Raw genomic sequence first — 22,099 nt, forward strand, 5'->3', positions numbered from 1 at the left:
CTTTCCTAGCCTGCTGAACTGACATCATCAGTTCAAAAATGGAAGTTTTGTATTGACTAGGAATGTTTTAATTGGGATTGGACATCTGCTATTGAAAGTTAAGCCTGTATATTTTATTATCTATTATCTGTATCTATGATCATAGTATCTATTATGGGTTAATTATTTTTTGAAGAAAATAAGTAAATACCAAAACATTCCTTATTTATGACATTTCATGATAGTAAATAACAGACAATAGGACTAGAGCAAAATGTAGGAAGTCATTGACTCCACCTGCTTGCCTCCAAAACAGCACCAATTCTTTGTGTGTCATCTGGACAAATATTTCTCTGGCTTTTCTTTCCTGTCATGGAGATTTCATGCTGGAAGCAATATATTCAAGAAATCAAGTATTCTTACTATAGAAGTTGGTTTTGTTGAGTCTTTTTTTTCTTTTTTTTTTTTTTTTTTACCAAGCATAGATCAATCCTGATGCTGTTAAACCCCATTATTTCTCATCTGGACCTGGAGAAGAGATGATTTGCATTGAAGGTTTTCTTTAAACTACCTTCCTATTCTCTTCTTCAGAGTAAACAGTTCCAGTTCCTTAAATTTTTTTGTGGAGATCATAATTTTGAGATATTGTGACATCCCCTGGTCTTTATCAACTTTCCCAGTATCTTTTCTGAACTAGAATACCTAGAATGAATGTAGTACTTAAATTTGAACAGTGCCAATCCAAAGAAGGAGTAGTTCTTGTATCTTACAGGTTACAAAATAATCTGGTTATAATTTTCTCTGTAAAGTTTGCTTTTTTTTGTTTGGCAATGCTGTGATATTGATAGATAATATCAGCATTGTGTTCTATTGCTAACAACAGATTTCTTCCTACAGTTCTGCAAACTAATCATGGCATCAGCCAGTTCCCTCAGTACCACAGAGCAGAGTCCATTGAGCTCATCTAGTGTAAAACATCTGTTATCTAAGTACTTACTGACTAGTTGTGTCCTTAGCATAGCCAGAGTGTTCACTATGCTGTCAGAGACATTAAGGAACCATTAGCAGAATTTAGTAAAGGTTAATGTATAAAAAAGACCCCTTAATGCTTTTGCTTTTTTGGTTCCATTTGTTGAAAGGTTGCCATTGACTAACAGGGTTTTTCCTCTTGATTATTACAGAAGTCAAACAAAATGATTGTTTGAACTTGGTATTCCTTGGTAACTGTACTTTGGGTTGTGTCTGTATTTGCTTGTGTTTTTTCCTTTTGTTTTCATTCTTTTTTGATCTTGTCAATAGTTCTGTACTTCTCAGTTTTTCTCACTTGTTAGCTTGAGTATTGTAAGAGAGACATTACACATTCAGTGCCACAAGATGTTTTACTGATAGTGTAACAGTGATACTGGTTTATTTTCATGGATATATGTGTTATACTGATATATAGGAAGAAAGATTTTAAAATAAGTCTGTGTTCTAAATTTTCAAATAACTCTGTGTTTAATTTCAAACCTTAAAATTGACTGTTGATCTGCCAGTAGAATCTATTTTGCTTCCAACATATCAGATTTCAAATGGTATGACAACATGATGCAGATTTTATGTCAACTTAATGGAGAGGTAACTATTTCCATGCATGTTAAAATCTGTGCTGTAACTACTACAAGACTTACTCTAATGATAACTTCAAGAAACAAAAAATAATTGTTGAAACCATCGGCAGTATTTCTTATTTTGTAGAATTGATGCTTCAGCACATATGAAAAATATTTTATTGTGGTTTTACATTAAAAACACTTAAAGTGGTGTGTTCATTTTTAAAGCTGAAAAAATAAAATACATATATATAATATATATGGTTGTATTTTTTTATTCATTATAAGAAAATTAAAAGTTGTTTATTTTTTAAAACTTGGTCCATATTAAATATCTTATGCCAACCATTATACATGTAAGATAAAGGAATTATGGACTACTATGTAATGTATAAATGCAGTTTCACTGTAGGAGAAGCAGCCCTCAGAAGGAGAGACATCACTTTTCAGGTTAGCACTATACTTCTTCCAGTTATGTAAAATAATAAAAAGACAAGTTTTTCTTTAAAACTCCTGTTGCAAATTTTTTATCAGACAAAGTAAAGTAAATATCAAAGTCTAATCTGTTAAAAGGCCACAGATTTCATAAAAGGACAGCTGTTAGTTTTTCTGAGCTGCAGAATATTCTCTGTAGTTTTGTAATCATATTGTAGGAATTTTTAAAAAAATATTTAAGAATTTTATAAGTGTGGATAGACTGATTTCTCTAGTAAAACATTTGAGAAATTGTTACATTATTTATATGTTACTAAAGCAAGACACATTTCGTTCTGCTGAGGTCAAGATGATAAATCTGATTTAAAAATATAATTTTAAAAAACTGGGGGCATCTTCCTTTAAGACATTATGTTTAAAAATTACCTTTACATTTAACCACTTTTGTGGGGAAATTTTCTGGTATCTGTTGTTAAAAGAAATGTAGGTAAAAATTATGAAGAACTATGAATATATACTTCATTGATCAGCAGAAGTGTTTTGTCTGATGTAAACTACTGGTCTGAAACTTTATGAAATAGTTCTCTCACATTCTTTTTGGATGTATTTTCTCACTTGTGCTTCTTTACTACATTTATAACAATTTGAAGAGCATGTTAAATTTAAATTCCTTTTGTACTGTGTCTGTCATACTGTTTCTGTTTACATTTAAGAGATATGCTTCAGAAGTTCTGGTTTTGTTAGATCTACCTGGTTTATATTAGCAAACATTACTCAGTTTTGTAATATTCTGTGTTTCATTATAATGTCCACAATTCAGCAGAACATTTTCCTCTAGGAAGGGTTGGCCAAAAATCCTTTACAGATTCAAAACTCTCATTTAAAAGAGATGAGCTTGGGCAGCAGAGCTCAAATTGGGATGGGAGCCAAAGCTTCCCTGGAATGCAGGAGGTGGGTGCTGTAGTTTGATTTACTAGCTACTCTAAGTTGTAACTTCCACATTAGTACCAGCTGGCAATGTTCATTCTAGCTTCTGTTGCAGCTATAGCTCAGCTCTCATAATTTCCGTGCAGGTCAGTTCATCCCTGATTTTATTGACAGTAAACATATATTAGAGGTTTAAAAGAATCCACTATCGTATAGCTCAACTTCCTGTGTTGTGTTCTTTGATTTTTTTCTTTAAGTCTAGTTGCAGTGACTGAAATAGAGGTTATCTTACCTTATCTTATTCAATAGAGCTTGAATGTTTAGAAAAACATTCAATCTGGTCTATTCACAGCAAGCTATTTTAATAATTTTCCACCTCAGCTATTCACTCATTTGAATCTTTATGCCATTTACAGACTTTATCAAAAATTCTATTTCTTACTATGTGTTATTGAACACTATATAGTCAAAATAGTCTAACATGTTTCTTCTTTAGTAGTAGTTTTACTAGCATAACTAGAAGTGATTGAGATTTATATTAAATACATTTTACATATTGGATAATTATTTGCTTTGTTTTAGGGAGGTGATCCAACAGCCACTCTAATTGCACTGTGTTCGATGAGGGATTTCAATCTGTCTGAAGAAACCTGTCAGCTGGCCATCAAAGACACTGGATGCCTTGAAGTGTTGATTAATTTACTTGATACAGAAGAAATTAAATGTCAGGTAATGAGCTTTGTCAAATAGAGCAATGAATATGCCTTTTTTATTAGAATGTTTTTTGAGTTTCAGAGTTACAGAGTGCAAAGAAAATTGATTTCTCATTTCTGTATTTTCTTGTTTTCTCCAGATTTTTTAGAAAGATAGCTATGTCTTTGACTTTCAGTTTCCTTCTTTTCTCCTGATTAAATATAAAGAAAAAAATTAAATAACCCATCATTTTAAATAAAGTTCATGTTTTTGTATACCTGAATAATGTTTAACTTCTATCGTTTCCCATTATTTAGACTGGTTCATTAAAAATCCTGAAGGAAATTAGTCAAAATATATTGATCAGACATGCAATTGCAGATCTTGGAGGCTTAGAGATCATGGTGAAAATACTGGACTCTCCAGATACTGATCTAAAATGTTTAGCAGCTGAAACAATTGCCAATGTTGCTAGATTTAAACGAGCACGAAAGACAGTAAGGAAACATGGAGGAATCAAGAGATTGGTAAGCAGACATGAAAATTTGTACCCTTGTCATATGTATATTTTTTTTTGAAAAAATAGATCATGTGTTGTAAACATGATCAATTGTACTGTTTATCATAATTAGAAAGCAACATGATATCGAAGTTTCCGGTAGATATTAAAGAGTTGGTATTTTTTTTAGGTTGAGCTGTTGGAATCTATTTCAGTGGGATCATCATCCCAAGCCAAAGACACTGAAACAGTACGCTGTGCAGCTTTGGCACTCTGGAGCTGCAGCAAAAGCACCAAAAACAAGAAAGCAATCCGTAAAGCTGGTGGCATTCCATTACTAGCTAGGTGGCTCAAATGCTCACACGCAAACATCTTAATCCCCATTGTGGGGACACTACAGGAATGTGCCTCAGAGGTGAGTAAACACAAACAGCTAAGTTATTCCTAAGCATTAAAGAAGTTCGCCACTAAAAGGAAATATTACATTCTACAGTCACCTGTATCAGGTCAGTTATTCCATCAGGAAGTAGATGCTTTATGTAATCAAAGTGGTTTTGAGAAGGTCACAGCTTGGACTGAAGTAAAAACCACATATTTTTTATTTAAAAGGCTAGGAGTAATACATGAAAGAAAAAAATGTGAAATGAAAGCCTTAATCACTTTCTTTTTTTTCTTATTTTTTTCATCGTACTTTACAGATTTGGCAACCTAAGGTGCTGTGTTCTGGTTAAGCAATGCATTTAAATTCTACAAAACTAACCTGCAGGTGTGGCCAAGAAGATCCAAGGCAGTGTGGGGCAGAATGGTTTACAGTGTCCTTGTGTATTGGGTCTGATCCATTGCAAATAGAAGAAAGGAATATGTGTGATTTTTCCACAGATTTCTGTGGCACATTTTGCAGCTTTGAGTATAAATTTGTTTTTAAATTTGAATCCAAATATTTTTTACCATAGCCACGTAGGGGATTACACTAGTGGGACAGTTCTGTTTAATATCTTTATGAATGACCTGGTTGAGGGGACTGTGGCACCCCCAACATGCTCAGTGTTTATAGGCACATCAAGGACAGGAAGGCTCTGCAGAGGGCTCTGGACAGGCTGGATCCATGAGCCAAGGCCAGTGCTATGAGGTTCAACAAGGCCAAGTGACAGGTCCTGCACTTGGGTCACAGCAACCCCTGCAGTGCTACAGGCTGGGGAAGGAGAGGCTGATAACTGCATGGTAGGACAAGACCTGAAGGGCTGAACATGAGCCAATGTGTGCCCAGGTGGACAAGAAGGCCAATGGCATCCTGGCCTATACCAGCAATAATGTGCCCAGCAAGAGCAGGGCAGTGAGCATCCTCCTGTGCTAGGCACTATGCAAACCCTGTGTTCTGGGTCCCTCAACTCAGGAAGAACACTGAGGTGCTGGAGGGTGTCCAGAGAAGGGCAATGGAGTTGGGGAAGGGTCTGGAGCACAAGGCTGGTGAGGAGCAGCTGAGGGAGCTGGGGTAGTTTAGCCTGAAGAGAAGAAGTCTCAGAGGGGACCTGATCACTTGCTCCAGCTACCTGAAAGAAAGTTGGAGCCAGGTGGGGTTGTTCTCCCAGGTAACAAGCAATAGGATCACAGGAAATTACCTCAGGTTGAATCAGAGGAGGTTTAGATTGAATATTAGGAAAAATTTCTTCACCAAAGCGGTTGTCAAGCACAACTGGAACAGACTGCCCAGGGGAATGGTTGAGTCACCATCCCTGGAGTTACTTAAGAGATGTGCAGATGTGGCACATAGGGATGCAGTTTAGTGGTGGACTTGGCAGTGATGGGATAATGGTTGGGCTCAATGATCTTAAAGGTCTTTTCCAACCTAAATGATTCTATTTGTTTATGATTCTCTATCTTCATTTGAACTTGAGGTGTATTGCATTTCAGATAATATACATAATTTGTCTTGGTGAATTTGAGGCACAAAGGATACAATTTTTAAAGAGATTTTACATTATTAAACACTTTGTCTGTTAAAAATTAGCTTCTTGAATTACACAAATTAATGTATGTTCCATGAGACACAAACCTGGCAGGTTTTAGGTTCAGTAAGTATGTAATGAGAAGGTGTCATTTTTGAGAGTTTCTTGTATGGCCTAACTTGGAAGGAACACTAAATGTATTTCTTACACAGATGTTTCCCCCACTTAAAAAATTATCCCATTACAATGCCTGTGGGTTAAATTTGGATGACAATATCACTAAAAAATGTTAATTCTAAGAACATGTTTTTCTAACCTTGTTTTAGGAATGGATCTGTTGTTTTGGCTGCTGATTTTCAATGAAGTGAGTGGGTAGTTCTTGATCCCATTCTGAAGCATCTTTTAGTTTCCTGGGTCTGAGCAGGGAGTCTGGACACCTTTCAGAATATTCTGCATTCTTCATAAGCCAAGTGGCTATAGGATAGGCAGTGCAGTACCTCAGTTTACAGGTGATTTGAAGAGCACTGCAGAAATTTGCTTACCTCTGAGATCATCAGTAGCATTTTCAAGGCAATGATGACTTGTGCTTACATAAAGTACAAGGCTTCTCAATATCAAACCTTATAACTGTAGTATTGTATTATAATGGTGACCTATTAACTGTTAATATGCAGCATTTAAAAGGTGCAGTTTATCTTTTTAGCCAATTTACAGACATGCAATAAGAACAGAAGGCATGATTGAGAACCTAGTGAAAAATCTGAGTAGTGAACACGAGGAGCTCCAGATGCATTGTGCAAGTGCCATATTTAAGGTAATTTTATTATAATCAGTAGATCAGAACCAGGATTAGCCCTTTGTTTTCATGTCATTGTCAGTTTTAAATTTTCTTAATTTCACTATTTCTCTAATGTGTAAAAAATTATAGAAATGTTGTGAATATTTTAGCTCCATATTTAATATTATAATTAGGTTCCTACTTGCTCTTCTTGTGTACAAGCATTAAGTTGCACAGGTAACCAATGAAGAGTGGTGAGGCATATTGAGCACAGAGTTGCTTTGGTTTTTTTGTTTGTTTGCCCCTAAAGAGGACATAGTGACAGTATAAGCACTGCTGCATATACAGCAGCAGTTTACTGTCACTGAGTGAGTTGTTAGCATATTCAGATACTTGAATGCAACATTTATGTTTTCTTCTCTATTAGCTTTTACTAGTTACAAAGTAATACAGCTAGCTTTTGAAGACATAATCTTACAGATTTTACATAATGTGTATGTTTAATATGTATATTTTTTATAGTGTGCAGAAGATGAAGAAATACGTGACCTGGTTAGAAAACATGAAGGTCTACAACCACTATCTGCTCTGCTTGATAAAAGTGAAAACAAACAACTTTTGGCAGCTGTGACAGGAGCAATCTGGAAATGTGCAATCAGTAGAGAAAATGTGTTAAAGTAACAATTTAATTTTACAAGCATTTCTTACATTTTCATGCTTTGATTTTATGGACCTCTATTGTTTTCAAGACTGTTGTGTCATAATTCTTCAAAATCAGTCTTTATAATCAGCTGGGCTTTCACCTTAGGTTTTATAGTACTTAAAAAATGCCACCTGACCTCATCAGAGTAGACTGGAGACAGTGTTAAGTTCCTAGAATCTTAACAGTCAATGGAGACAAGTGGTCCCTCTAGTTAAGCTATAGGACTCTGAGTCAGGAGGTGAACCAGCACATAGTAAACATTTGACACGTGGCCATATCTGATATCCCCCCTCCTGTCTGTACTTTAGAAGCCAGAATCACTGCTGCATGGTAGAGAGAGTACTTAGTACACTTTAATGTTTTACATCAAGAGAGCCAGAGACCAAATGATCTCACTGTAGGGTAGATACCTAATACATATTAGAAAATATACTGGAGTCTAGGATAACTAGCCTAGGTGCCTCTCTTGTTAACTACAGAAAGGGCTCAGAAAAGTAGCTTAGTCTGGAGACCCAGCTTCTAAATGAGTAGAGTTAACTGATGAGAGTTCTGCTGTGGTTACCAGCAACCTCTCAGTACCAGGGTTCTGAGTAATTATTTGAGACTGTGACAGTAGGAGTTGTTACTCTCTACCTTCCGTGGAACAGCTTAATGATTGAGAACACTTCACCCTCTCATCTAAAATTAATATAACAAATTCATGCACCTTACCTAGAAAAAGGAAGCTGGCTCCACTACGTATGTGCTCAGTTTCCTGCTGAAATTATGCTGTTCTGTATGTAGATCATGTAGAAAGGTTAGAAGGAGTATTAGTAAGGGGTAACATCTTCCTGCTGCTCTAGTTTAGTGTACCTTGCTGGATAAGCACATAATGATAGACAAAGACTGGGTAAAAATTAGGAAGATTTCCAGGTTTTACCTTCTGGCTTTTTACTGTCCTGAATGAGTTCCCAGACTGTTGGTATACAGACCTATGGTCTTTACTTCCTCTACTACTGACCTACTGCTTTTTTGTATACTTAATTGCACAATAACCTTACTTTTCATATGATACAGCCTTCTTTTCTGTGGATTTTGGGTTTGTGCAGAGGTATCCTGATTTTGGATCAATCAGGGATGAGACAGACTGAATGGCTCTCTCTGTACTAGTAAACTAAACAGGGCCAAATCTTTCAGGTTTCAGGCTCTATGTTAGGATTATCCATACTGTTTAACTGCCAGCACAAGCCCTTACACAGTTTGCCAGCAAATGCTCTCCCAGACAATGCCCAGACACTCCTTGGGAATGGTGCAGGCAGCAGATTGTTCCCATTAGGCAGAATGGGTGAGGCCACCCTGCACTGTGAGGATAAGAGATTTTAGCCATATGGATGCTATGTTGTGCTTCTTGTCCTCAGGGCTAGAGAATGAGCCCTAGCCTGTTTTATTTATTAGTATAGCTGTAGCCAATAATTCTGTCCAACTGCAAACAGATTTTTGTTGGGCTACTCAGATATCTTTGGCAAGTGCTTGATGCTCACAAAGGTTACTAGCCCGGCGCAGCTCCAGCTGAATTCACATGTTGTGTAGTGCTGAGTCTGAAGCAGTAAACCCTGTCCAAACTCAAGATGGGAGGCTACTAAAGAAAACGGAGTGAGGATAATATGAAAACACCTAAGTAGATCTGGAGGGATGAGCCTGAGTCTGGCATCAAGCTAGAACTAACAAACCCTGCTGGCTCCTGCAGGGGCACTTAATTATCTCTGAAGTGCTCCAGAGTATTTCCTGTACCTGGAGGTCTCTGCTGAGAGGTTGTGCTGACTCAGCCGTGAGCCGGGGCAGGTGCCTGTGCCTGTGTCTGTGTCTGTGCCCGTGCCCGTGCCTGTGCCCGTGCCCGTGCCCGTGTCTGTGCCCGTGCCCATGTCTGTGCCTGTGTCTGTGCCCGTGCCTGTGCCCGTGCCCGTGCCTGTGTCTGTGCCCGTGTCTGTGCCTGCGCCCGTGCCCGTGCCCGTGCCTGTGCCTGTGCCTGTGCCTGTGTCCGTGCCCGTGCCCGTGCCCGTGCCCGTGTCTGTGCCCGTGCCCGTGCCCGTGTCTGTGTCTGTGCCTGCGCCCGTGCCTGTGCCTGCGCCCGTGCCTGTGCCCGTGCCCGTGCCCGTGTCTGTGTCTGTGCCCCTGTCTGGGTCTGTGCCCGTGTCTGTGCCCGTGCCCCTGTCTGTGCCCGTGCCCGTGTCTGTGCCCGTGCCCGTGTCTGTGCCCGTGCCCGTGCCTGTGTCCGTGCCCGTGCCCGTGTCCGTGCCCGTGCCCGTGCCTGTGCCTGTGCCCGTGCCTGTGTCTGTGCCCATGCCTGTGCCTGTGTCCGTGCCTGTGCCTGTGCCCGTGCCTGTGCCTGTGCCTGTGCCCCTGCCTGTGCCCGTGTCCGTGCCTGTGTCTGTGCCCGTGCCTGTGCCTGTGCCCATGCCTGTGTCTGTGCCCGTGCCTGTGTCTGTGCCCGTGTCTGTGCCCGTGCCCGTGCCCGTGCCTGTGCCCTTGGCGTGGGAGCGGCCGTTCTGCTCCTGGACACAAGATGGCCCGAGCCAGCAGCAATGCCTGAGAGCAGCCTGCCCCCTGCACAGCCAGCTCACAGCGTTCCATCTCTGAAGTTGAAAAGCCAGCAATAATCAGTTTTGTTTTGTTGGTTTTTAAAATTAATTGCTTACTTTATTGCTCTTTTTTTCATGCTGTTGATGTTTACTCTTGAAATAAATAATGGCAGGGATACTTCCAAGTTACAGTGAACAAGGAGAGGAAAATTTCTTTTTAAGCAAAAGTTTGGATGATGAAAAACAAAAGTTTCTCATTTCTCAGTTACTTTAATTATTATGCTGATAATCCATCTTGGAAATATTAATTTTTTATTGAAACATCTAGTTCTGCCATAAAAATCTCAGAAATACTAATATTTTTTGTATAAAAAGAAAAGCCACATGAGCAACTGGTTCCTGGAAAATAGTTTTTGTAGCTCAAGCAGACATTCCCAGAAGCTAGGGGCTGGGAGGAAAGCACAAATGAGAGCTCAGTACTCTCAGAGAAATTTTCTCTGATAATTAGATTATATACAGGTTAGATCTAGCTTGATATACCTCATGGAACTGTCAGGGTATATCAGAAGATGTATTAAAAGAAGATGCAGTATTTGTTAAGTGTTAAGAATCTCCTAAGTTTTAAACAACAAAAAAAAAAACCAAAACCCCAAACCCTTGAAAATTATTCCAGCACTGAGGAAAAAATCCTGTTCTGAAAGATGAACTTCTGAGGTTTAGCACACATGTCTTTGTAGGATAGGACCATCAAGATTTTAAAAACCATAGTTTTGATTCTCAGTATCAAAAGTTCTATGAAGAATGGGGGAAGTATTAATATAAGTGTCAAGTCAAATTTCTGTTAATTTATTTCTTAATTACAAGTTAGAATCTAACATTGTGCTGTGGAAATGTACTAGAACTATGATTCTGACATCAGGAAAATGCAGTGTATTAGGCCTGAGCTGAATATAGAACTGCTCAGGGTAAACTCTCTAAAGGCTCATATTTAGTGAAAAGTAAGGGCCATCCTTTGGTTCAGAGAGGTGGAGGAAGGTCTGGTACAATACTACTCTAGCTATTGTTAACACAGCAGGGAAAAGTGCTGGAAGTAAGGATAGCACATTAATTTCCAGTCTTCTCGTTAATTTTCAGCTGTTTGTAGGTGTTGCATCTACATGTCAAGTTTAAAAAAACCCTCAAACTACTCAGAAGGTTCTTAGACCTTTCAGGTTCTTAGACCAATTCTTTCTGAATTGTAGAAATGTAGTTTGAAAGATAGAGTAAGAAATTAGACTGTGTGTCACACTTAGAAAAATTGCTTGGAATGGATATTCCTGTATTGAGATTTCTTCAGCAAGATGATTTACACACAGAAATTAAAACTTGTGTTTCAATTATAATAATACTTTAATTATAAAATTCTAATTATAAAATAGATTGGTAATATACTGAAAATACCAACTTTGGATTTATTGCTATCTTTTAGATTTCAGGAATATAAAACCGTAGAAACTTTGGTAACATTGCTGACTGATCAGCCTGAAGAGGTCCTTATAAATGTCATTGGAGCACTGGGAGAATGTTGCCAAGAGGAAGAAAATCGAGGCACCATCCGCAGATCTGGTGGAATTGCACCTATGGTGACGTTACTGACTGCAACTAATCCAGCCCTGCTTGTGAATGTCAACAAAGCAGTGGGAGGGTGTGCAATGGAACCTGAAAATATGGCGTAAGTTATTAATATTCACAGCATTTTAAATATGGAAAAACAGTTCACTTATTCTGGTGTAAATATAGTCAATTCTAATCTGATTGAAAATATTTTTTGCTTCTTGCTTTTTACAGAACTATTACTTACATTCTACTGTAAATTTGCTATAGATAAAAAATTATTAAGGAAATACGTAGAATGTAAAGTTTTGTATTTTGAGAAAAATGAAAGAAACCTTTAGTAGATTGATTTTTGTGTAAGTTGAAATTCAAAGTTGCAAACCACCATTTTAAAGTGCTGCATGATAAGTCCATGTTCTGCTCTCTCTTTTTACTTCTGTTCTTAAGTCAATAAAAATAGCCAAAATTAGAGAAAGTTATTCTAAAATGAAATGTACACATTTACTGTCATGAAAATAAACTCAATTTTTTGGTAGTAGAGTATTAGTTCTATTGTATATCTCTTTTGTCCCTCTCCATCATTTCTTTTGTGAACTCAGACAATTTTGGACCCTTTTCTCCCTTCTTACTCCTTTGTAAAATCACAGGAAAAGACAGCATTTGATTTTGTGATGTAGATTTGTACAAATTATGAAGATTGTTGAGTTTTATGATCAAGTGTTTCAGTTAAATGTTGAGGTCGGCATTTGCTGTGCTTACTGTTCTCTTACAAGGATATTTACCTCAAGATTCTCAGCATATTTCCCTCCTTATACATAAAGGAGGTCAGAAAGAGAGTTTTATTAAGCTCCTCCTGTTCTGATTTGCATAATTCACTTGATATTCATATAGCAGTGCAGGGAATTCTTTTCCTGAATAAGGCTTTTGTTTTCATGCTTTGGCTGGCACCCAGTGGCAAAAGGCTGGATGGTACACAACCGTAAACATGGCTTGTATGAGCAGTTAGCCATGTAGCATAAAAGTATAAATAAATGAAATCATTTTAATGACATTTCTCACTAAAAACCAGCCTTTAGCATAATATATTAACCTAAGAGAATTAGCATTGCAAATACTGAGAAACTTAAATGCCAATAAACATGAACTGATATTTATAAAACCTCAGACATACTCCAGTACTGTCACTTGTAGTATCCAGTATGGACAGCTTCATACTGGAATGTGTTCAGTATAAGCATAAAAAAAATGCAAGTTGCTGCTGAAAATTGTGATAGAACAGAGTCTGGCTTGTCTTTGAGAAGGAGAAAGTACAGGTTTGGGACAAAATTTATATTATAGAGTTTGTAAAGAGTGAACAAAGGAATTTCGTTCATATAAAACATTCTCTGTTGAAGTTCTCAACTTTAGAGCTGTTTCTAAAAGTATTTCAAAACATTAGCAAGTAACCAAGATCTCAAATAAGTGTGACTATACTTTTTGGTACTACAAAAAAAGTTACACAAAATTTATTAGCATGACTGTGCCATGTACCTGATGTATTGTGCTAGCTATGCTTGTAGTACTAGAAGAGATAATGCTGCTAGATTTTTACCAAAGCATGATTCATCCAAGTGTGAATAAATTCAGCAAAATTTTAAAAAATAATGCTTAGTTAAAACATTGACAACAGTGTAACTGCTAATATGTCTAAAGTATTTCCTTGATTGAGTGCTATGCCTCTCACAGGGCACTTACAAGCAACCTCCCCTCCCACCACCGACCCCCACCTCTCTCTCAAAAAAAAAACAAGAAAAAGAAAAAAAGTATGTCCATTCCTCTCCCTTCTCCTCCTCTCAGATCAGTACAGCAGAAGTTGAAATTGTATCTCCTCATCCAAAGTGCTCTCCTTTTGGGGAAGAACGAGTCACCAAAGACATGAAATACACACACACACACACACACACACACACACACACACACACACACACAGTCTGTAGTATGACTCTTTTCTGTTTACAAAATTGGGGCCTAAAACAATAAATAGCCTTTTTAGAAACTACTGTGGAGGTCAGTCTCTTTCTGTAAATATTTTCTGAAGTTCTTTATCAAAAAGACACATCTTAACAAGGGTATGGAAATGTGCCAAGATTACCTTCTGGAAAGAAGCCAAGGAAAGCCACTGGCAGCCTGCACATAAATACAGGTGATGAGACCTTTCTATTGCAGGAGGTTGATGCTTAGGTGTTCAAGCTCTTTCAGATTCATACAGCTGGATCCTTATTACATTTCTTATCTCATAATCACTCATTTCTCAGAATGGTTTGACAGGTTCTAGGTAATCAGTTCTCTACTGTCTTTTTCCTACCAAATTTGGCTGGCAGGTCTGTGGTACAGACAGGCTTGTTTACAGTGTAACTTTTTTTAGTTTGGCATTATAGAAACTTTTAAAATTATGATGATTTTCCTGGATTCTGCTATCATTGACTTTCATATGTAGTAAAATTTAAACCTTCTTAAGAATTGAGATTTTTCAGATATATTCTTGCATTTCATTAGCTCCAAGTGTGTTTGACAAAGTGTAGCTTAGGGATTAAATATTCAATTTAGCAGTCTTCTACTATGAATGTGCTTATCTTTGCAGCAGTAGGTATGTGAAGACCATACAGACCAAGAGTGGAGCTCACATAATTTCTGTAAATGATTCAGACATATAAGGAAGAGGGAGGTTGTGATTAATATAAGAAATAAAACATCATTATGGAATAGAAAAAGCTGAGAATATTCTATGAAGCGGTGCAGTTAAATTCTGAGGGAAATACTGTGCTGTTATTTTATGTTCTGTGGAAGAAGCTTGCACTGACAAAGAGAGACTAATAGGCATAGGTGAATGTACATCTTCTATATGTCTTTTAAATATTTTATTTCTGCCATGTTTCCTAGTTGACACTGTGGCTCTTACAACTACTGAATGGAAGGTACACTAGTGTTACTTTTATGCACTAATCCTTTACTTCAGGGCAACTTGAAGGAATTACATGATTCTTACTGACTCTATTGAGCTATTTAAAATAAAAAAAGAGCAGCCAGCTTCTCTCACAGCCAAAAATGATTTATCTAAAAAACCCAACATAATTATGTGACTGAACTTCCTTACGCTTATGTAGACAGCATGAAGCTGTTCTCCATAATTGCTCTGCTGTACCACCACTGACAGAGGTGTTGAGGAACCTTTTTGAGGAACTTTTTGTAAGTTACTAACTTTCTTTAACTAAAAACAAAGGACTAGTGCTTACTCTTTAACTGACACTAGCTTTTCATTTGCCCTTTCCATTTGAAAATCCATAGACTGCATCACTGGCATTCAAGACTGAAGATTGTTTTAGCCAAGCAGATGGAGTTTGAGTCATTGGTATATAATACTATTTATCAAAGCAGTCAGCAGCAACCAGTGAAAGTTTTAAGAAAAATGCTAAATTGTGGTTTCAAAAAAGATGAGATTACATTCTGACAGAGTTAAACCCTGTAATCTTACCAGTGAGCACAATACAGTGTCAGTATAACTTTGTTTATTTACATTTGTATTTGTGGTCTAAATTGGCAGGCAATTAAACTGAAGTTCTCAAAGTTCTGGTAAGTAACATTTTAGCAGAGAAAGATGATAGATATGACAAACAGATGTCTGGGCTGTGTGTATACATGTGTGTTTAAGCAATTTATGTTGAAATTTTTACTGGAAATGTTCAATATTAAGTTTTAACTTAAAGGAAAGGTATTATTTCAGATTAACAGTTTTGCTAATTTCAAATATATTCAAAAAAGCAAATTAAATTTCTAGGATTGCAAGCCACATCTTGCTCATAATGTTCAATGATATAATGATAATGAGATTCTTAAATAATGTAAAAAGTCTTCATTAGGCAACTTTTGCCTGTGAACACAGAACAAAAGTAATTTTAAAAAATTATCTTAAATTGACCAATCTGCATTGGACAAATAGCAAATACCAATTCACTGTAGCCTAAAAATTGCAGTAATCTCTGAATGGTTTTAATTGCATTAAAATTATTTGCCCATAAGACCTATTCTATGTACACCATACATATGTTCTGTGTTGGAAGCAGGAAGATGTTTTGGTCCTACACCTTGCAGCTGCCTTTTGGTAGGAGTGATGATGCCAGCTGAAAATATCCCTTCACCTCTGCTCTGATCATGTCTGGCCAGCACAGGAGCACATGACAGGAGTGCCTCTTCACCCAGTTCTAACTGCCATTGCAATTTATTTTGGTTATTTTGAGGAGCAGAATAATATTTTAAATTATATCATTATAATTACTATATTATATAATCACTATATTATAAATTAAAATTCTGAATTATATCTATTCTAAATATCTATCTATTATATCAGTGATCAAACAAGATCAGTCTGTGACAGAGAGCTTTGAATTAGAGGAGGTGGCCCAGTTTTATTGTGAGATGCCTTGGCTATGCTAGGGGAACAACAGTTCAGAACCTGGGCTCTTGCTTTTGAACTCCACATATTCATATATTGTTATGTATTTACAATGAAGGACCAAGTGGCTTATAACAAAGTTTACATTTCTACTGTGAGTGAGTTTCATGCCTGTTAAGATTTTAACTATTAATAGTGTTCTGTACATGATACACCTTACATACACACATACATACATACATACATACAAAAGCAGATCAACTATTCCATAAAGCATTTGAATATTAAAGTATTAAATATTAAGAATTTTATATCAACTAAATATTGTATTATTGCAACTTTTATGAGATTCCATTCAGCTTTCAAATAAAATGCTTTGAATTTTTATTAAAAAACCTGTCTTTTAACAATCCCTTGAGTGGTTACTTGCTCCAAATTTTAGTGTAGGTTAATTTTATCAACAGAATATCAACAAATTATAATAATATAAATTACTTAAGTGACTGAAGCCACAGAGTGAATAATGTGCTAACTATGGATGAATACAGAATTGAATGCCAACCAAAGTAATTTTTATGTTACATTTGCTTGTATTTATTGTGGTAAGAAGCTTTATTACTTCATCCTGCTAATAATATTATAATACATTGTGGGAAGAAAATTGGATACAAAAACTATATAAAAAAGCAAACCATAATGTTGTTTAGTATTATGCCATCAAAGCTAGAATTTTCAAGATTACAGGTTTATTTTCCTCTCTTTATTTTTGTGAAGAAAACTGAACGTGTATTTTTTGTCAGCTTCAAATAGGAGTTTTTACATAGGAAGGAAGTTAATGTCTAAGCACTTTTATAGAGGAAACATTTTTCAGGACCATTTATTTTAGTGTTCCCTTTGCTGTAAAGGCAAATGCACTCATTCAGCCCCCATTTTCTTCATCTGCTGGATTGTGTAGTGAAACCATAGGAAGATAAAAAAATTGAACTTTTTAGCACTGCTTTCTAGACTGGCAAATGTATGTTCTCAGGGAAATGAAAATAAGGTTTGTTCTTGCATGGTGATTACACAATTACAATTCTTCCAGAATGAGAATTTAAGAGCATCATTCCTGTATGTAGAGGTATTTTTATTTGTGTTAGTCTGCTGTAACTGCAAGTAATCAGTGATGAATAATGCGATTTGGAGGTTTTATTGTTTTGTTTCTACCATTTCCTAGTATGATTTGATGCATGTTGAATGGTCAGAGAACTATGCTTTCACATAGTCTGAGCTGGGTTCTGTTGATCTAAGACAGCTGGTCTTTCCAGCCTTTAAGCAGAAGGCAAAACTCTTCTTCAGCAAATTAGTGATAGAGGGAGGCTAGTTTACCTTGAAATACTGAAGACCAGAAAACTGAAAAGAAAATGAAAGTAAACTTCCAATTGAAAAGGAAGCTTTAAAAGAAATAGAAAGATAAATCAAGCCTGGGGGTTGTTTTTTTAAGTGTGGTGGAAAAAGCGGAGTTCAGAGTTTGGCTCCTATCTTTTGATTTTTATATACTTGTTGGAGCTGGGTCATTTATATTTAGGCCCTCTTGGGAGGAAGTCCCTCATGTTGGTAAATGATCAGTACTCTGCTTGACTAGAGGAAAGATTCATGGGTTCTTTTTAATTAATTCCAATATAGGAAAAAAATTCCTTGTACTTTCTGAAATGACAGGAGAGTAATGTTAAAATTGCTTAAAAGTGTTTGGGGTTTGGAGGGACTTAAAAGTTTGTTTAGAAGCTTTTACTTAAGTTATCATTACTATGTCAAGATATATGTGTAATTGTGTAGTTTATGCTCCTATTGTTTTATTTTGTTGTCTTAAGACTTCTGAATTTGTCCTTTGATGATTTTCTTGCAATTGATTTGGAGCTGAGTGAGTAAAATAAGCTATACTGAAACTGGCAGATCTTTAAAAACTTAGGGTTTTTAGCTTAACCATAGCTTTTTTCAAAAAGTAGTATTTTCAAAAACATAGTTGTTTAAGCAGTTTGCATAAAAATCTTATGAATAAAGTCCTTGCTTATTTTAGACAGACTTCATGTCCTTATTTATTTTTTCTGCTTCAAATGATGATAGAATTACACACAAAGTTAATTTTATAGCTAGTTTTAAAATTTCCTGGCAAAGCATATATAGTGAACACAAATGAGATGCTTTACCTGCTGTTTTTTAAGCTCTCTTAAAAATGTGTTTTGAATTCTCTTGTATTTACAATAAAATGTAAATGTTTTTTACTTTTGAGGTTAGACAATGAAGGTGAGCTTACTTCTCTTCAGCTCATCTGCTTTGAGCTTAGCACAATTTTTTTGTAAAAAGGCATGCTGGTAAAGGCTAGGAAGTTTTGTCTGAGCTTCCTTTCCATTTAGGGTATTCATTGGAACTTAATGTGAGGTTATGATCCCCAAGCCTGATCGATACATAAACATAACCCAGATACTGTAGAGATGATTTTTATGCTGATTCATTTCTCAGTTAGTCATGAAGATACTTTGATTATAGTATGGTTAAATAGTTATAACATAGTGTTCAGTGTTGGTCTTGTTAGGAAGGAACATATGGGAAACAAGTTACACATTATTCATGCCCTACAAAGGATGCTCTGTAGTGTGACCATTTTAATTTCTAATGCTTGATTAGAAACATAGTTTTTAAAAATATGTCATAGAGCAAGGTAAATACATTAAGCATAGACTGAATAAAAAGTTAAGTACATAGTTTTGGGCATAAATATTTGTTTTGGAAAGTATTTGTTACTATATGAAAGAAGCCAGTATGCTCAAACTCAGATTTCACTTTGCATGTAGATCATTAAAAAGTCACATGCTTGTTTTCACATTTATGAGTTCTGGTTATAATGTAGCTTACTTTATCTTCTATAAGTACTCTGAATGACAGTGCTGGAAAAAAATAAACAACATTAATGAGATTTAGTTAGAAAACATTCTGTCTTTACATCAGTTATTGGCACCCATCTGTTAGAGTGGGCACTGTTTGTTGAGTATGTTGATGGCGATTAGCTGACAATAAAACACAAGTATTTGCATAAAGCAAAACAGTATGTCAGAATGATGCCAGTGTTTCTTAGAGCAGTGTTCCAAACAAACTGATATAATTTGAGATTCAACATTGTATACTCCATAATTAATGTTCCCTTTTTTGGTCTGTTTCTGCAATAGGATAATTGACAGTCTAGATGGAGTCCGCTTGCTATGGTCATTGTTGAAAAATCCTAACCCAGATGTTCAAGCAAGTGCAGCTTGGGCTCTTTGTCCTTGTGTTGAAAATGCTAAGGTAAGAAAGCATTTAAACTAACAGTTTTGTTATATATATACTCATATAATTTTTATATTTGAATAATTTCCAGCAATACTTTGCTGTTTGCTACTTACACTCTCTTTATTTTATTCTGTTAACTGCTTAAAAAACATGTGTATTTACTTTTCAAAAGTGGATAGTCCTCCATTTAACACTCATTATATAATCTGTTTTGCCTTTACAGTGTTTTCTGTATTGACAGATATATTTTAGTAACTTATCAGTACCTAAGCTTACTGTTCCCAATAAAGCATGATGAAAATCTGACAATGCTGAAAACAGAAAGCTTCTACTCACAGGCTATGAATAGCATGGGTAGTTCTAGTTGTTCTCCACTGTGGTCAATTTCAGCTGTGCTCTCAAGAGACCATCATTTGGTTTTAGAGCATATTTTAGACTCGGTGCCAATGTAATCTTCAGGTTTTCTGCTCAGACTGCCAACAAAAAGTGCCAGTTGTGAATAGTGGTGGTTGTGCAGGTCAGTTGTGTACAGAAGACTGAGCTATTCATTTGATTCATGTCAGTTTCCAAATAGAGATAAAATAGTGAGGATAAACTGCAAGTCATCTCTCTGAATTGATAAAATATGATCTCTCTCTGATATATGATAAAATATTTTATCATATTGACATATGATAAAATAAATGGGCAAGGTTTTCTTTCCCATTAGAATTTTCCTAGAGTACTAACTTTATACCTTAATCCTTGTACTGTACTAGCTTCCATTTCTGTTTTACCTCTATATTTAATGCAACATTTGCATCTTTTCTCTACTATACGAAAAATATATATCCTTCTACACAGGATTAGAGATCCTGACTATGTAAAGAACAGGAATTCCTTCAAAGTGCAAGATATCTGTGGCATCCTTTGCAGGCAGTTTCCTATTTGGGATTGAGCACTGTGTGGCTGCTACTAATTTATGTAGATGATTTAATGATACAGATATATAGATATAGAGATATATGGATTTATAGTGAGAAAAATTGGTGTTGTTTTTTATAACTTAAGCATTTTTTATTTCTTCCCAATGATTTCTACAATGGCAGCTTGCTTGTCATTTTCCACACATGCTGATTATTCTGAATTATCTTTTCATCCTTTTTTTTCTAAATGTGCACTCTAGTGCAGTATAGTTTTTTGGTGCCTAATGGTGCAGTGTAAACATCTCTCCTCTGTAAAGGTACGAATACAACTGCTTCTCTCTTGAACAATATTGCTATAACTGAATGTTAAGATACTATTTGATCTTAGTACTGAGGTAATGCTTCCTATGTGTAAGACTCTGCAACTTGTAGTGCCAGAGTAGAACTGCACATTGGTAGAACTTCCACTAAAAGCACTTTTTCAGAAACTAAGGGAATAGAGGACAACTACTGAAATTATGCATTACATGGATTTTTTCTTCATTTTTTCCCTGGGGTGTTTGATGAGTGCAAGCTATGTACACCCTTAGTGTAGCTATTCTCCTTTCATCTCTCTTGGCTGCCTGCCCTAATGCTAATCTGTGATCCCACAAAGAGTTCTTTGTGTGACACTGAGGCCAAGTGGCTCCCTGAAACAAACCTACAATAATACCCTTTCCGCTGACGCTGAATAGAAAGAAATATGTATAAAGCAGCAACTGCAGCCACACTGAGGAAGTACAGCAACTATTTCTATCTAAAGAGAATTTGGGGTTTTTTTGTTCAAAGTAATATTATTCAACAATTTTCACGATCTTCCAAGGAGCAGTTTGGTTTATGCAGTGCTTGATTCAAAAGCAGTAATAAGTACATGACTTTAAAGGGTTATGTGTGTTCTGGCCTTTCTAAGCCTGTATTTGGGACTGCAAACTGTGTTTCAAATAGCTGTGAGAATGGAGTCCATTTTCTTTTTGTGTTCTTTTGTGGAAGCTGTAATGGTTCTCTTCTGTGTTGTGGAGGTTCACAGAAGAAATTGAATTTGTTAGTAGTATCGTAAACAAATTTCTATAACAAGTTACTGCAGCATCCATTTTTCTGCACAGATATTTTCATTTTACTACCAACTTAAAGATTATTTTCTGTATTTTAAAAATCTCAGAAGCTAATCAAACATTCTGATAGGGTAGTTATTTTGAAGTATGTGATTACATGTTTCTTTTTCATGCTTACTCTCACCATAATCTGTTTAAGAATACTTCCCATAGAATAGAAAATTATCAGTACGTTGTAGCTAAGGAATATAGTTTGTTACAAAGGAATTAAAAGAATTATCTTAATAGAAGCAGATTCTTATTAATTAGTTCCTTACTTCCTAAAGGAAAAGTTACTACTGCAGGCACACTGCTATTAGCAAAGTGTAAGTGCACTGTCCAAGAAATACAAATGATTATGAAAAATGAGTAGGAGAAGTCTACTCAACTCTGTTGATGTTGGAACAGCAATATTTGGTTATGATGCTTCTTTGAAAAACAGTACTTGTAATGCTCTCTCAACATACATCAGCCCAAACATAAACATTTGGAGAAATTCTACAAAGATGTAGTTTGGGCTATTATAAAAATCACCCAAATGCATTGTGCCAATAAAAGGAACACTGCCAGCTTGAGTCTGTATGAAAATTCCTATTTCCTCACAGAGGAACTTTCTACTAGAATCT

General features: G+C 36.1%; 1 protein-coding gene across 5 annotated transcripts in view; it reads left to right on the forward strand.

Annotated features, from left to right (window-relative positions):
* Window positions 1-22,099, forward strand: part of ODAD2 (outer dynein arm docking complex subunit 2) — a 69,251-nt gene that overhangs the window by 15,198 nt on the left and 31,954 nt on the right. For 4 of the 5 annotated variants that reach the window (XM_077173649.1, XM_077173658.1, XM_077173654.1 and 1 more), the window contains 7 exons: window positions 3,516-3,662; window positions 3,944-4,153; window positions 4,316-4,540; window positions 6,775-6,885; window positions 7,372-7,526; window positions 11,579-11,821; window positions 19,339-19,453. In XM_077173649.1, coding sequence (XP_077029764.1) covers window positions 3,516-3,662; window positions 3,944-4,153; window positions 4,316-4,540; window positions 6,775-6,885; window positions 7,372-7,526; window positions 11,579-11,821; window positions 19,339-19,453 — 1,206 coding nt within the window. The remainder of the gene's footprint in view (window positions 1-3,515; window positions 3,663-3,943; window positions 4,154-4,315; window positions 4,541-6,774; window positions 6,886-7,371; window positions 7,527-11,578; window positions 11,822-19,338; window positions 19,454-22,099) is intronic. The other variant, XM_077173665.1, reaches the window with a different exon arrangement.

Source organism: Agelaius phoeniceus, chromosome 1 (assembly GCF_051311805.1).
Source record: "Agelaius phoeniceus isolate bAgePho1 chromosome 1, bAgePho1.hap1, whole genome shotgun sequence".
NCBI classification, from domain to species: Eukaryota; Metazoa; Chordata; class Aves; order Passeriformes; family Icteridae; genus Agelaius; species Agelaius phoeniceus.